This window comes from Plectropomus leopardus, chromosome 14, assembly GCF_026936395.1.
Source record: "Plectropomus leopardus strain MGB_pleo_1.0 chromosome 14, ASM2693639v1, whole genome shotgun sequence".
In the NCBI taxonomy this organism is placed as follows: Eukaryota; Metazoa; Chordata; class Actinopteri; order Perciformes; family Serranidae; genus Plectropomus; species Plectropomus leopardus.
Window position 1 is genome coordinate 15554330 of NC_142189.1, and position 17601 is coordinate 15571930.

Genomic DNA, 17601 nt, shown 5'->3' on the forward strand with positions numbered 1-17601 from the left:
ACCTTTATTGCCCATCTAATAATGTCTGAGAGAAGCGAAACTCATAATTAGTTCCCTCGGTCTATAAGTCATACACACTGTGGGAGGGAAAATACCATTCCTTGCCCTTGGGAAGGTTGAGCGGACATTTTGGACCACAATAAATGGACTAAGAATAGAATACAGCATTATTATGTATGACACAGATAGGTGTTGTGTAAGGTAAGTCATTCAAAATAATTCATGGGAGAAGGACAAGTGAGTCTTAATGCCTTTATTATAAGTGTGTGTTTTAAATAAGTAGATGAGGACTTAGTATGTATGCTACTGTGCTTTGTAATTTCGCAAGTATTGTATGGTAACAGACAGATATAAGTGATGGAACGTAAGAACATTTCATTACATGTACTGTATTGTATAATTTTGAGGCACTTGTATTCTAATAGTCCCATTTTCTGTTACTTTTCTGTACAATTATAGTAGATATAACAGAGAAATGCTGTGCACAACTACATTATTGTGAAATCAATGGTTACTTTAAATTTTCATACTAAACATACAATTCATTTTAGAAAACGCAATGAATTGTTATAGATGAAGCGGGCAAAATTAGCTCCACCTCCAGCCCAGTCACCAGAAGAACATGTGGGCATTGTATGTTTGAATGAAAAGGGGACATAATTTATGAATTATAAGTACTTTTACTCTATTTTGAGTACATTTTGCTGATAATACTTCTACACTCAGGTAAGATTTTGATTATTACTTGGAATAAGAGTATTTTTACATATTAGTATTAATAATGTTACTTAAGTAAAGCATCTGAGTATTCCCCCTCATGACAGACTAACAGAAGATAGATAGGTTGTGTTTTAATATAACATTAAGAGCGGAAAAAAAGAAAAGAAATAGAAATAAGTTGTATTGGTAGTGTTAATAACACTGCTTTCCTCCCTGAAAGTCGCTTCCAAAGGCATTAAGTAATGCGTTTATAAAACGCAGGCACCCACTGTACTCCTCTACTAACGCACTTCTCTTTCGGGGGTCAGACTGGTGAACATTTTCTCCCTCACACGGTGGGAGGAGCGTGTTGCACTGGGACGCCGCGCGATGCAGCAGTCCCGTTAAAACCTCCAGGTCCTCCTCCAGCAGCCGGACCTCTCGTGCACCTGTGGTGTCACTTTCAACCGCGCGACGCTTGGATTAACGAAAGTCAAAACAAATCAATCAAATATGAGCGAAGCCACTTGGAAACAGAGCGCCGGTGCGACATAAGGTGAGAAAATGATAAAGATTCCACAATAAAATGTAAGTTAAAAGAGGTTTTTGACCTATAAATGATGTTAATTTTGAATTTATTTCTTTTTCTCCTTTATGGCTTGTGCGTAATGGATGCTTTTTGGAGCAGACGCATATGATTCAGGTGTGTCAATTATATTATAGAAGAACATAATCATTCTAATTATATTTAGATTTACGGCGATAGTCATTTTCACTGTGATAACCTACGTGTTTTTAACTCCATACACTCGACAGGAGCTACATAGCTAACAAAATATGCCATATTTGTAAAGCATCACTTTGAATTTTCCATTTAATGTTTCTTTTATTTTTTTCCAAAATTAACTTTGGAGTAACGCGATATCTTATAAATACATAAACATGGCTTCTTTACACAAAGCACAAAAAGCTCTTTGTGCAACTTACGCCGCTTCATATTTTGCAGGACAAAGGGCTCTTGCTCGATATTACGATGCATCTCACAGCGGTGGTCTTAATTCTGGTCGTGACAGGCATCGCCAAAGGTAATGTGAGATTTTGATCATCCCACTGCCAGAAACGCACAATTTGAGTCATGAATAACTCTTTTCTATGCGTGTAAAGAAAGTATAACGGATGAATATTTCATTGCGCTGAATGTTTAATGTGTGTTTTGATTTTTGATGCAAACAGCTGCTGTCCCTTTCTGTCTGTCTCAAAGGTTGGGAATGCAACGCGGGGTGCAACACAGAGAACGGGTTTTGTGAGAAGCCTGGGAAGTGCAGGTACTAAAATGACTCCAGATTCCTGTGTAGATGATATAGCCTGTATACCCTGTGGGCTTTTGCAGCCTTATTCCATAAATCGCTGGAGCTGTAAATATTTCCTCCTCTGAGAAATACAATCAAAATCCAGCCAACTGGATCCATCTGCTTTTTTTTCTAGATTTGTTTGGCAATTGCGTTTAGTCAACTGCCAAATCAGCCCTTTGTTTGAACAGTAAAAAGCATTGTTATCCTAACAGATAGCTCAAAAGCTTCTGGTTAAAAAGCATGCCCAGTTTGTATTGGTTTTTTTTTTTTCTTTTTAATGTTACTGTATAAACTCTTGAGGCAAACTGACTACTCAATTGCTGTAGTATTTAGGGAATTTAACCACTTTAATCTGTCATTTCACTTTAAAAGGATAGTTTGGATATCTTGAAGTGGGGTTGTATGTAGTACTTAGAAGTCAGTGTATTACAATAAATAGATGTCAGTCGGCACGCCATCAGTTTGGAGAAGCAGGCTGGGGTTTGACAGGGAAGATAAACAATGTAGCCTCCTGCTGTCCATCGGGGCAGCAAGAAATAATATTTAAGCAACCAGTCATTAAAAAAATAGATATATATATCGGTTTAAAAGATTACTATAATGGGAGTATTTTCACTGCTTTACTTCTCTGCCAGATGGCTCATTTCAATGGGGAAGGTGTTAATGGTTTCAGTTCCCCATCTCGTCGAAGCCACCAGACTCCATAAAAAAACAGTCATTTTACCACACTTGACAAAGTAGCTGCTGGTCTACCGCTGCTTCGATCAGTTAGTTAGTTTGTGTCACTATGTGACTCAAGTGTATCCAAAATTACATTTTTAAGTTCCAAAAGACAGTCACACAATGACACAAACTAACTAATCGTGGCAGCAGCAGACCAGTTGCTCCTGTGTTCAGCGATGTTATATTACTGTTTTTCTCAACAGGGGTACACTGCAAAAACTGCCGATCTAACCAAGTGTAATAATCTTATATTTAGATTAAAAAATCTAGTTAGTCTTGTTTTAAGTATAAATGGATTATCTAGTGCTGACTAGGAAAGATCATTTGACTTAATTCAAGTAAATATCACTTGCCTGGTCTTGTTAAGCATCTTTGTCTTTTTCTGAGTTATTTTTAACTAGATACAGGAGACAAGTCTGGAAACATCCACTTCAGGTCTATAGAAACCTTATTTTAAGCACTAGTATGTCCAACTAGGCTTAAATAAATTGCTTGAAATTTGTGTTTTTGATCTTATTTCAAGATTTTATGGGCTATAATGAGAGTCACACAGTTTTACTGGTTTTAAGACATCTTAACAAGCAAAATTTGCTTACTGCACTGGCAGCCAAATTTGCTTCTTTTAAGTGCAAGTATGCTTAAATCTAGGGTGTTTGGCCTTAAATTTGACAGGCCATTTTTGCAGTGTTGGGATATAACAGCTTCAATTTCCAATTTAAAATCACTGTCTGACATTAATGTAAAGTAGTGAAAATACTCTCAACATAGCATTCACTAAAACTGATCTGTTAACTAACTGTTATCTTAGGTGGGACTTCTTATAGGTGGCTCAAATACATTTTGTTGCTGCCCCCGTCCACAGAAGTACATTGCTTAGCTTCCATGTTGGACTCCGGCCTGCTTCTCCAAACTGGTGGCGTTCCATCTGACATTTACTGTATGGAATACACTGTCTATTGATAAGTACCCCATACAACCTCATTTAAAAAATGAACTATCAGAGCATTCAGTGTCTCACCTGATAGAGCAGGCATTAAGTGCAAAAGCTGTCATTGCCGCAGCGGCTGTGGGTTCAATTCCAGCTCAAGAAACGCATGTCATCCTCTCTCTCTGCTATACTTTTCCTACTAAATAAAGACAAAAAAGCCCCCAAAATTAATCTTAAAAAAGACCCAACTATCCCTTTAAGAAACAAAGCATTCAGATATTATGGGGACAGGAGCAGGACTGCAAAGCTCTGTGGGTGGTATATTTATAGTTCAGGATTGTTCCCCTTTTTCCCGTCATTCAGGTGCAAACCAGGGTGGCAAGGAGAGAACTGTGACCAGTGCGTGCCCTTCCCCGGCTGTCTTCACGGCACATGCGAAAAGGCATGGCAGTGTCTCTGTGAGGAGGGCTGGGTGGGCAGCCTGTGTGACCAAGGTGAGTCTAATTCAGTTCTCCTGACACTCATATCTCGACCTGCCTACTAACACTTCCTGACATAGCAGAGGTGAGTCACAGAGCCCTGGGGACACACAGGTTACCACAGAATGAAGCTGGTGTCTGGAGAATATTTTTTTAACAGGAAAAAGTAAGAGTAGAGAAGGTCTAACGGAGGCAAAAAATAATTATGGATCAACTCTGAAAGGTGAAGCTACAGAATAAGTGCAAATATATTCATTAGAAACTGCTGCTTTTGTGCTGCGAGAAATGGGAGATAGGAAAACTTCAGAAATGATGCACCGAAAATTTAGAAGTTAAAGCAATCTAAAAGTCACACTTCCACCTTTGACACCTCTATTTAAATCATGCATTAAGTAATAATTCCTATACTATCTACAACGAACATTATCGCATACATATAAATGACTTGCTGGCCCTCAAGCGAAAAAAGAAACAATGGAAGAAGATGAAAAGAATAAAGGTTTTTTTTGGGCTTCTGGCTCAGTTTGACCTCCTTATCAGCACACAGTAAATTTCTTATTCTGTTAGAGGCTGGAGCATATGAGCCGCTCGACTGTGTAACATGGTTGGTTATGTTCTCACTTTTGTTCTTGGTGACAAGATGCTGCGGTGGGGAGTGTGAGTGTGAGAGTGGAAACAAAGGAGAGGAGGGAAACACAGGCAGAGAGACAGGAAGTGAGAAAGAGAGAGCATACACGATCTAAAAACAGCATGCTTGTTTCTTTTTTAACTGCAGACACTCGCCTGTGCTCATCCAGGCCTTGTGCTGGTAATGCCACCTGCATAGAGACGGGAGAGGGGGGATACCTGTGCATCTGTCCCTTGGGCTACGCTGGTGAAAACTGCCATCTGAAGAGAGGACTGTGTCTCACAAATGGGTACTTGCATCTTTTATTTGAGCTTCTATTTTGGGATAAGAAATGCATTACAGCCTTATCTCCACTGGTTTATCATTTAAAGCAGTAATCCATACATGGTCCAGCGTCTCTCAGCTTTGTCTTATCACCAAGGCAGCCAGTCGATACCCCCACACACTGTGTTCATGTATAGCTCCTGAAGTACAGTAGGCAGTGAGCAGAGGACATACTGAATTTTTTCTTTCTGCAAAAATTGTACTCAGTTTGGTTGCTGTGACTTATGATGGGCAAGAATGTGTTTGCACATTTGTAAGACAAGCAGAGACACTCGCTTTGATGCAATTCGCCCACAAACATGAGCACGCTAAAATGTGGGAACTGGCAAGTTTCCACATTTGTGTAGGAAAACTACACTTGAACCTCATTCCAGCTCATTATTAATGTACTAGCTGCAAAGTTAACTTTACTCTAAGGACTGACTTTTCTCTGGTGTAGATCTTAAAAGGCAAAGAACACGGTGTTGCAAGTAAACACTAGCAATAAAAAAAACTCAGGTCCAAGCACCTGAAGCAGCTTGGAACTAAAGCTGCACCAACTCAGGGCCAGTGAATACCTGAAACATGCAGTTACTGATTTTTTTGACACTTGGGGAAAGCAGAAAAAAGGTGTAAACACAATGCTGATATATCATCTTTTAAGTTTATATTGCAAACTTGTTAGCACTTGCTGTAAACATGCATCAAATAACTAGTGGCTACAAAAGCAGACTGCTGCATCGTCTCACATCCCATGTGCCTCAGCCAAAAAGATGCACATGAAACTACTACATGTACATACTACTACAAAGACTTCAACCAATGACCAACTTAAGTATTTTCTGCACATGCATGAGAGCAAACAATTCTCCATACCAGCAGGTGGCAATGGTCAGTGCTTGTCTTTTTAAATTGAAAACTGGAAGACCGACATGGATTCAAGACGTTAGCCACATTGACAACAAAACCTGATGTTGAAAGAATAATATTTAATGCTGGCTAATAATAACACAATAGCAAAACATTTCTGCCCAGGAACTAAAAAAAACCCCTAAAACAAATAGTTTGTTCGAATCTCACGCCATCTTGACTTTAACCATTCATTTGCTTCCCTCACTTCCATTTCTCTTCTCGTGAAACACACTGTAAAAAGTAGAGTGACAGATGATCACTGACAGTCTGACACTGACCAATGGCCAACAGTCGGCCTGGTGTGTCAGGGCCCTAACATTCTCTGTTAGCTCAGTTTTTGGTCTCTACCAACTCCACAGAGAATTAATTGGCCCTTTGCTGCTAAATGCTCCACTAAGTTCACCAGCTCACAACAACTCACTAACTGTGTCTGTCTGCCATTGAGCAGGTAGTGTACCATGGGTTTTAAGAGCTGTTTCACAAAAAAACACAGCAGCCTGGTGCAGCCAAAATCATATTCTGATAGTGGTGACAGTGAACCAAAACATTAAAGTTGAGACCAAATGGCTAAACAATGAGCTGAATATCCGTAAAGCCAAAGAAAGCTGCACAATTGAGTTAGGGCTGGGCGATTTGGAGAAAATTAAATACCACAATATTTTTGACCAAATATCTTGATATTGATATCGCAACAATATTGTAGGGTTGACTATATGTGCCTTCATAAAATATTTACATTATCAAAACATTTTGAGATTTTTGATAAATAATTAACAAAATATTAATATAATAACTAAGTGGGTTAAGGCAAGTAATAAAACAGCTATAACAGTTTGGTAAATTCAGAAAATTACATCGCTTTACAATATCAATACATCTAAAATCTCAAACAATAATATGTTTCATATCACATGGTATGATATAGTTAAATTACCCAGTCCTATCACAGATGATCACTGACAGCCTGACACTTACCAATGGCCCAATGGCCCCTACTGATATCAATTATAGATTGTTTTAAGATTATTAAGTAGAGTGGAGAAACTGACAAGACTTGAAAATGAAGTTGATGCATAATTAAGGATAATGTGATTGTCAGCCCTGTGGCCATAATACATGAAACTGAGTGAAATCTGTAACTTTCTGCATGTTCAGGCCAGCCTTTTCTTTTCATAAGCAATTGCAAAACATTGCAAACAACACAATCAAAGTGTTACCCTACTGTGCTTACATAGCCAAAAGAAACACAATTTACCTGCCGGCATGAATTTTGAAACTTATGAATCATCTGATGTAGAAAGAAGACATTTGAGAGAATTCATTCTTCAGCTTCCTCCTGTCATAAACACAACAGCAGACGTGTTGAGTGTGCTCACCCCTTGTTGACAAGCAGACAGCGGTGTACACCTGGGCAGCATCATAAGCTAGAACACAATTCTAAAGGGAAACTTTGAAGTATCATTTCAAAATTAAAATGACGCATGTTTGCTCAATGAGACATGTCGCATTTCACCAGCTTCTCTAGACAATATATGGCCAGAAATTCAGACTTTTTTGCCAGTATTTACAGGATACAGCTGATGTGTACTTTACATCCGTTAGTATCCCACAATCCACTGCACCCCAGGCCATATAGTTTAATGATACAATCTTGCAGTACTTGTCCCCCATATCATTACAGTACCAGGATCTGTTTACCAGGTATTTGCCTTCATACGATAAGTGTGCTGGTACAAACTGAACCAATTACTGTAAGACACTGCTGAATGCACAAACAATGGTAGCAAGACATAAACAACACTGTTTATTTGTGTCAAGAGGCTTGCTGTTTTAGAGCTTCACAAATAATTAGAGGTTTCATGGATTTACTTTAACTGGATACATCATGTGGCTTTGTTTTTATTGTGTTAAATTGAAACATTGAAGCTCAAACTGTAAAATATGTATTCATGAAACTACAAGTCTGCCAAGAGAGCAACACATTTACTGTTGACATTTGTCACTAAAGCAATTAGAGGGCAAGTTACTGGAAATGTTTGACTTTGAGTCTATGAGGAACACATGAATGCGCAGAGTTAAGTCCCCATTTGGGGAGCTTTGGTTCAGGTACAGCCACGGTTTCAGATTTCCTAAGGGGCACTCCCTTATGAGTTGCATCCTTCAAAATAACCTTTAAAGTACCAAAATCGCACACAGCTGAAGTGTGACTGCATCTGTGAATACAGCATTTGTACAGAGCACTGACACAAATACTGGCTTTCTCCTTTAAAGGTATTGTTTACTCTTAAATCAAAAACACATATTTTTTTCTCTTTCCTGTAGTGCTATACATCAGTCTGTTGTGTTGGTGATTTCATCCATAGAGATGTGTTCCTTCTCTCCAATATAATGGATCTAAATGGCACTAGACTTGTGGTGCTCAAAGTGCTAAAAAACAAACAAAGGAAAAAAAACATATTAAAACCTTAACAGCAATGTCGCTTTCCAGAAATCACAACCTGGTTACTCAAGATAATCCCCAGACCTTGTTTTATCGATTTAATATTGGAATAATTTTCTTTCCACAGAACTACACCTGCCAATCAAATCACTGAGCAGAACAAATTATGCATTTATTCATCAATGAAGGCTCGTACTCGTACTGACAGCGCAAGATATTGATTGACTGATTGATTGATTGATTGATTGATTGATTGATTGAAACATTTATTTCAAATATGCAATGAGCAAAGCAATAAAAAAAATTGTTTTTAAAACAAAGAGAAGAAGAGAAAAAAAGGCACAAAAGCATAGTGAAGCGAAGTAAGAAGAAAGATAAAGCAAAGACATATGCATATTCGAAAGGGAGTGTAACTTATATGCTCCCACCCCCTCTCCATAAATAAATGAAAAACAATAACAAGCTTCCTCGCTGGTCTATATCTATCTATACCCTAATGTCTAATATTTATTTTTAGATAATTTCATTTCCGAAAAGATATAAACATCAATGGCATCCTCTTCGGCTGAGTGGTGATTGGTTGGATTTGTAGTTGTTGGTTAGCAGCCCGGTCACCAGAAGAAAAAGTTTGCGCTGTACTTTACTGCCAACCACAAATGTTACATTTGCATGTTTCACACATGTCATAATAACGTTTCTAAAGTGACATATTAGCTGACCCTTTCATCAGAAGGTGGAGGGGATGGTAAGCACTGTTTAAACCCAATAAACAACAATACAGGTTGTCTTTTTGTGACACTCTACAGCAGTAGCATTAGCATAGCACTACAGGTAATTTTTTTATTTGTCTTAGTGAACTGTCCCTATAAGCTCTATAAATTGCCTCATCGCCTGCCTTCTCACTGCTGGCTTGATCTGTTCTCCTCCTGCCCATCAGACACATATGAAAGACTCTCTGGGGATGCGGCTAGCTGACAGAGAACAAACATAGTGGGTTCAGAGTCTGGAGGGCTCCGTCAGGCAGCCTTGTTATTGACTTGAATGACACCTAAAATTCAGTAGCCTACAGCTCAGTGTCAGCAAACTGACAGCTCCCTTCCTCCTCTCAAAAAATAAAAAATCAAATCAAATCATGTGAGTCTTATTATAATTTTGCATGAGATAAGTGCAGCCTCACTTGTGTACCAAGGGATTTCATTTCCATTAAAACGCCTGCGTGAGGTTTCATTAATCAGCTCCCCTACAGTATGAGACACCAGAGATGTCTAAAAGTATACCAGAGCTATTATTCTTTTCACTCACACAGACAGAATGTTAGGGATTTATGTAATTACACAAGATGCTATTAGAGATATTGATTGATTTCATCCCGCGGCCTTTTATCAGTGCACTTAGTTTGTGAAACAAGGCAGTATTTATCAGATATGCTGCTCATGTGGGTGCAGGAACATAACTGCAGAGAGTCCTGTCGTATCTGGTTTCTGGTAGACATTTTTCGTGTGCAGAGATTAGTTTTACACCGTTTTTCCATATAATAATATTAGTAAAATTATTACTCTAAAGCTGAAAAAAGCAACGGTAAATATTAAATCAATTACGTCATTTTTGAAGTGAAAATGGCAACATTTTGTCAGTTAAAAGGAGCTGCTGCTTTTCTTTGTCTCATGGTAGTAAACCGAATTATTTGGGGGTTTGGGGCTGTTGTTAATGTGCAATTTCATACATCATTGTCTGTCTAAATGGGCATTTTTCAGTATTTTCTGACATTTAAAAGACCAAGAGAGTAATATGTTACAGTTATACGTAAAATATGTTATTTTCTGCTGCTAAGGATCTCTCAGCAATAACAAAAGATGGATTCATTCCAGTGAGTTTCTCCCAACACAAACAGATCAAGTTATTAAAACAGTAAAAATGCAGAATAAAGCAATTTCTTGTTAAGAATCAATATTTCTCCAATGCTGTTCAGCGTAGCGGCTGGAGCTGAGCTGTCGCATTTTCTCCGCTTGTTTCTCTGATGACTGATGACTCATCATCCAGACTGAAATCCATCATCTGGTTAAAACATAGGCTACAGTTAAAAACAATGAAGGTATAACGTATATCATAACATACGATTAAAACTAGCTAAAAAGTCCAGTTAATGACTAAATGAATTTCAAATTGCACTTCTTTGTGTTATTGGTAAATTTTCATTCTTGTTGTTACACTGGACTTTTTTTTGTGAGAGAGAACTTAAATACTCTGTAATAATTCAGGCTAAGGCTCAAAGTTTATTTTTGTTTTAGAGAAAGTTCAAGATGACAAATCTTTAGGTCTGATATAACAGGTTAAAAACAGACCACAAAAAAGCTGGTTAAGTAATCAGGAACTGCTTCTTTGCAATGCGGATTTGTACGGGGAGGTAATTTGGATACAACTCTAATAACTTTATTTTAATCAGTCTGAAGCTTGTTTTTTTAGGGTGGTACCATAGTTAAAGTGGCACTTGTGCCTGAACAAATAAAGTTAAAGCTGCACTATCTAGCAGGGCAGCTGTGTCGGGCAAGACTTCAGTCTCGACAAGTTAAGTGCTTTTAGTGCCATAGTCACCCCTGAGAGCTGATATCTAAAAACAAACCTAAATGATTAGCATTAACTTTCAGTTGTAATTACTGTCTTAATCACATATTTTTTTCCCTCAGTTTTCCTTAAATAAAAGGAATACTTATTATCAGAGACCCATGTTGCAATATGCTCGGCATTTTGTCTCTAACCTGTGAAAACCAGGCATCTCCAAAACAGCCCTGTTTTTATTCATTTTATTTATTATTTTGTTGGTTATTCCAATGGGTTCTTAAATGCTTTATTTAGGTTAAAAGGTAGGGACATTTTCCCAGCCCATTAAATACACTTTAAGGTCAAACGATATTTTGTCAATCTGGACTCTATTTTCCGGTGTTGACTAATAGGAACAGCAATTTCTGGAACTGGTCAGGAGTATCGCAAAAAGGCAGCAGCTAGCAGCTGATACAGGCTGCAATGTAACCTCTCTGAGCATCTATCCTATGTCAGTGTATGTCCCCTGTAAGCATTTGTTTTTGCCACTGACAGGCTCAGATTGTTATTGTGTTTGACACTTTATGGAAGAATCCCTACAGAAATAGACTATTTTGTTAAAAGTAAGATCTTTTTGTTTGACCCAAAACAGCCTCAAAATAGCTATCACTAGACCCTGTTTAAAAAAACAGTAATTTTAGCTTGTACAGAGCCAGCATGATTTCACATCTAATTTTGTGAATTAAAGGTTTATTTTAACTAAACCAAAGCTGGTGATTTTTGTGGAACAGTTGAAAAGGTGAAAAAAACAACAACTTGTGAGTTTTATTTTTTACTCTTGTCAGCTTTGAATGAAGTGTATTTTACTGGAATAAAATTACTATTTAATAAACGCAGCACAGGCTGCGTGCAATAGTGGAAATAGAGGAAATGAGCTTTTTTCTCAGCAATATATAATTTAAAAAAATAATGACACCCTGCTGGGGGACCCTGAAAATTACGGATTTAGGACTAGAAAGCGTCCCATCAACATTTAATGTATGAAATCTACCTGTAAAATAGGATTGGGCCCATCTGACGGCCACCTTTCTGATGAATGCTTTATAAGCACAGGATAAAATATGCTGCAGTAAAGCTGTGCACTAGATATCGAGCCTTATTCCCCCTGCTGTATATTCACGATATATTGCTCTGTCCTCCAGCTCCCCTTGTCAGAACGGAGGCACATGTGCAGCTGCCGATGGCTCAGCGAGTTACTCTTCCTGTTTGTGTCCCCCTGGATTTTCTGGAGACTTCTGTGAGATCAGCGTTGACAGCTGCCAGCCTAACCCCTGCCTCAACGGTGGCAACTGCACAAACCACGGCCTGGCCTTCACATGTGTCTGTCCGCTCGGCTTCACTGGTTTCACTTGTAATGACACCACCAGCCTCTCGCCCTGCACCGGCAGGCCCTGCGCCAACAGGGGCACGTGTGTTGGGCAGCCTGACGGAACGTTCCGGTGCATTTGCCAGAAAGGGTTCACAGGTCCAACATGTTCCCTGCCGCACAGGCCGAAGGCCAGGTCCAAGCCTGTGGGCGCCAGGCCCGTGGACCACAGAGTGTTTGCGCTGACTCCACAGCACTACTCCCTCCCTGCTCACACCTTCCACAAGCTTCTCAGACCGCCCGAGAGAGACCTGCTCAAGATCACCCTAAAGGAGACAGTCCACTCCCCGGGTGTCCTTGTCACACACGGCCAGCTCGTCTGCTTCGGTATGCTGGCCCTGCTCACATGTGTGGTCATCCTGGGCACTACAGGCATTGTGTTTTTTGGGCGCTGTGAGACGTGGCTGGCCAATGCCAAGTACAGCCAGCTTGTTCGGCAGCAAAGGGAACACCTGCTGAGAGAAGCCGGCGGCTCGAGCCAGGAGGAGTCTGAGCACTCGGTAAACATCATCCTGCCGGAGAAGATTAGACTCACCAGCTTTGGGAGACACTACACCTCCATCTGATTTAATCGTCTCTGCCTCTTCCCCTTTCCCTCTGGAAGGAGTTTAATATAAATGTCTGAAACTAGCACCAGGGATATACTATGACTGTTGTACAGTTGTGTTAATAAAGTGAGAGATATGCTGGACTACACTGGAATATATTTGAATGTAAAAGTCTACTGGAGTAGTGGACGACCATGACACTGGATTGTAAATGTACTTTTTATCATATAAACATTCAAAGTGTATGAAATTATAAATTATTCTCTACCTTGATGGCTAGTAAAAAGATGTCATGTGATGTATTTCTTTAGATTTTTGACTTTATAATCATATTTACACTTCTTTGTTGCATGTTGATTCAACCCTGTCTCCTAGAAAGTACAGTATGTTACTTAACCACTTTCTTAATTGTTGTGGCAAATAATCCCAGCCTTAATTGTGTTTAGTGACGAGGTTACTTTCAGGTAACAAAACACTAAATTCATGTACTGCATAGGCTTTGGATGGAGGAGGTTGGGGAGGATGGTGGACGAACAAAGTGCTAGACCTTCACACCAGGACTTCTGGTTCTGCGTCCAGACTCCTGTTTGGGCAGGATTAGGCAGCAAAATCACTTTGGGTTAGGTTAGAGAAAGATAGTGATTTTGGTTAAATAGTGAAACGAAAAGGTATTTAAAGAAATAATGCGGTAGTCTCTATAAGTGGATACTCTATTGCAACATTGCCTATTTTAGCGGAAAACAACTGTTATAGGTTGTCAGTGAACATTTTGCTCATACGTTGTGCTTTAACATTTTTGCGACTTGCATACATATTTTCTGGTACAAATTAGTTGTATACAAACGTGATTTTAAGGAGACAGGGTTGATTGATTTTAACAGAGCCAGACCATTTCTCTTTCGGTATTTATTATTAAATTAAGCAATCATACCATTTACTGTTAGCAAATTGTATTCAGATTTTATGACTGGAGCTGCAACGACTAGTGAAATAGCTGAACAACGGAACACTAATCAGCAACTTTTTGGATTATTTATTGTTTTAGTAATTTTAGTCATAATGATCTGGTTTCAGCTTCTTAAACGTGAGGATTTGATGCTCGTCTTTGTCTTAATCGATATCAAAAATTGTTTTTTGAACTGTTGGTTAAATAAAACAAGCTATCAAAGTAGATCTCTTTAAGTTGGGGTATATTTTAACAGGCATTTTTCGCTATTTTCTGACGAGAAAATAATCACCAGATTAGTAAACAATAAAAGTAATTGTGTGCTGCAGTCCTAACTATCTCAATGCAACAAATCGTGAATTTGCAAAAATACATATTGTGTGTTTGTACAGTATGTGCAGTTTAAATATGTATCAAGATACTTTATACCACCCAAACAGCTATACTAACAGCTCTATATAGCTCATGTTCATGTAAAGGTATTATTATATACTTGGGGGTAGTTTCAAATACACTGTAAAAATAGAGTATTTGTTTTAACTTGAACGTTTGTGTCTGGACTGCCTTATATTTTTAAGCTGGCTTAAACTGAGAAAACAAGTTAAATCATTACAGAATTACCTCAACCCGTCTTCTCAAATTCAGTCAACTTAAAATTTTACGCAGTAAAGACACTTACTTTCTTAAATTAAAACAAACTTTTACAGTGTGTCATCCAAATTTCTCTCTCTGCAGATGTATCACTTTAAATGTTGGTGTTAAAGGTATATATAGATGTTATTAAGACACAGGTTATTTCACAGTTCCTCGAGAAATGCCACTTTCGATTTCCATTATCATCTATTTGGATCCATGCCATGAATATCTTTACACCGTCGCCTATTGATCAGTCTTAAACTCATTTGCATTTTCTCAGGGGTTATTAGATTTCTCAACGTCGCTTCTTACTGACGCCGTTGGAATTTCACAGTTCTCTGAGCCCAGAAATCAATACATTTGTTAAATGTTATTGGTTTGTCTGGTCATGCATGAGCTGGACAGCAGCTCCTGGTGGAGGGAGAAGTGGTTTCATACATACTAAGTGTGTGGAAGATGAGAAAAACATTATGTCAGGCACCCTGTGAAAATAGAGTTAACCATGTGATGCATATTTAGTGTAAAATATTCATATTAATTTGCAGCTGACATGACAGTTACTGTGGTTTTAGAGTGGGATGTTTTTTTCTCTCCACCAGCACAATGAAAAGTCCTCTTCAGTGCCATTCAGCATTCAGGATTTGTCTACCACAGTTCTCTGATGGGGCGGTTATCTTGTGCTTACACCATAATGGTTACATTTCTGGCTGCGTATTACATTGTGCAGTAAATTTTAATGATTTACAAGTGGCATTTCTACAAGGGGGCAGTGACTGTAACTGTGTTCTGTTATCAGTATTTGTTCCAGTCTGGGATTATTTGTTGTTGTGCTTTGGCCAGATAATGTTTGGTTGTCTGTTCATTACTTTTAATAAAACATATAAAATCTTATTTTGTCTGTTTTGTACTATCCAGGTCTTAAAAAAAATCCACCCGATTTATACAGAGTCTATCTCGGTGACCTGCTCTTGACACAACAAGGAGGTTGTGACAAGATCAGATGTTCGGCGAGGTTAATACTGTACGTCAGATGTTTCACAGTATGAGATCTAACTGATGCACAAACACAACGCCTCTGTTCCGATATCAGTGGAACATCTGCTCCTCTGCTCAATGATGCTTAATAAATTCGCACCGGAGCAAAGTCGCTGATGATTAACTGAATGATAACAGTGACTCTGCGAGAACTCCTCCTCTGTCCCTGATGCTATCACAGTTTCAGACAGCAGTCTGTGTCTCCACCTTGTGGTGCAATTTATCTACGTCACCGGGACTTAAGCTGCAAACGCAGCGAGCGAGATCTCGTTGATGAAATACAGCAGAAATTCAAAGTCAAGTCAAGCAACATCTTAATCTTAAAAATAGCCTGTTATCCTTTAAAATGACAGTATTGCCTGGGAGTAATAAATCAAAATTCAAGAAGGGAAAAAGCACTAAATCTACAAAAACTGGACAAACAGGGTACATACATCTTTTAACTTTCTCTATTCTTATTAGGCCTATCTTCTGGTGTAGGAAAAACACATGCATTTAGTGTGTGTCGGGGATATACTGCAATGTGACCACTTTAATATAGAATTATGTACTGTCACTTTATGTTCACTAAACGTGCTTGTTTTTGCCACTGACAGACTCGGCCTGTAATTGTCAGTGTCTAATATCATTATGAAAAGAACTGCTAGAGATACAGCCCTTTTTAAAAAATAGTAAGTTCTTTTTTGTTTCACGAGCAACAGCCGAAAATTATCATCGTCAAACACGTCAGACTTCATTAAATGAAAACTGGAATTTTAATATATAGAGCCAGCATATGTCCACATTTAACTGGGTGAATTACAGGTTTATTTCAATCAAACCAGTGTTGGTGATTGTAAGAACAGCGGAAAAACAATCCAAAATGGCTTTTGCGAGTTTTATTTTCGTTCTGTCGACTCTGAATGAAGTGTGCTTTAAGATGATTAACTTCCTGAAGTTACCCTTTAAATTCACTGCAAACTCACACAGGGGTTTCAATTACTCTGGCTGATTAGATGTCTAGTCTGGTGTAAATTGGGTGGATCTATGCTGGGAATTACATTGTCACTTAACTGCGTACTAATGAGAATGACAAAGGCTCAGTCAGACATCCGGCTTCAGGTTGTGACCTCACCCACAAGGATTTAAGCTGATTTCATCTTGAAATGTGAAACAACAAGACTCTCTGATGTCCAGTCACTTTGAGACTGACCTTCTCATTCATGACACATCGTTTGTTTTTAAAATGACATGGTAAATTAATAAAAACAGTGGAGAAGGTGGGACACTGTTGGAAGGGAGTGCGAGAGCAGCTGATGACAGAAAAGTGTATAAGAAACTGCATAATTTACAGCTTACAAAGTGAATCTTTACAACCCTACCCTCACGTTTCCCTGTCCGGCCTGCCTATTGTCACACTGATAAATTTCACCAATCCGGCACCTCAACTCCCCTTCAGTTAAGTCCAGTATGTTCACCTTACGTCCTTTAGAGAAGTCTTAATATGAAACATAAATACATTTATAGTCTAAATATTCAAAACAGTTTCCTCTGGCTGCCACTTAAGAACAGCAATCTGCCAAGCTGCCTCTGATACATTAATGACTCGTCAGAAAAACTGTAACACTTGTAAATGATGTGCAGAGCTGCAGCAGTTTGTTAAGCAATACTTTAGTCTATCCCCACAAAACTGATGAACAACTATTATGATAACTGAATAACCATTGTATTAATATTCTTTATAATATAGCCACTTATTTCCAGTTTTCATGTTTCTTGTGAGACTTTGATGCTTTTCTTCATCATTCAAAATGTTGCCACAATTTTGCTAACTTCCATACAATAATTTTTAAAATATCAGTATTTGATACCATTTTCGATACTATGGGAAAATTGACATTGAGGTCGTACAATTTGAAAATCTTTTTAAGAAGATAAAACTAACAGGCAAACCTGACAATGACAACTTCTCTTTTCTTGGATAGTAAGAAAACACAAGAATGACTGTATTAAACATTAACATAAGAGA

The 17601-nt window shown here is 38.5% G+C and overlaps 2 protein-coding genes across 2 annotated transcripts in view; one reads left to right on the forward strand and one right to left on the reverse strand.

Moving 5' to 3' along the window:
• Window positions 1-17601, reverse strand: part of begain (brain enriched guanylate kinase associated) — a 208408-nt gene that overhangs the window by 135985 nt on the left and 54822 nt on the right. The window lies entirely within an intron of this gene.
• Window positions 1049-15449, forward strand: dlk1 (delta like non-canonical Notch ligand 1). Its single transcript, XM_042501230.2, has 7 exons — window positions 1049-1255; window positions 1388-1402; window positions 1706-1784; window positions 1961-2024; window positions 4066-4196; window positions 4957-5098; window positions 12205-15449. Exons 2-7 carry the CDS (start codon window positions 1394-1396, stop codon window positions 12992-12994), a joined length of 1215 nt encoding a protein of 404 aa, XP_042357164.1. The 5' UTR covers window positions 1049-1255; window positions 1388-1393; the 3' UTR covers window positions 12995-15449.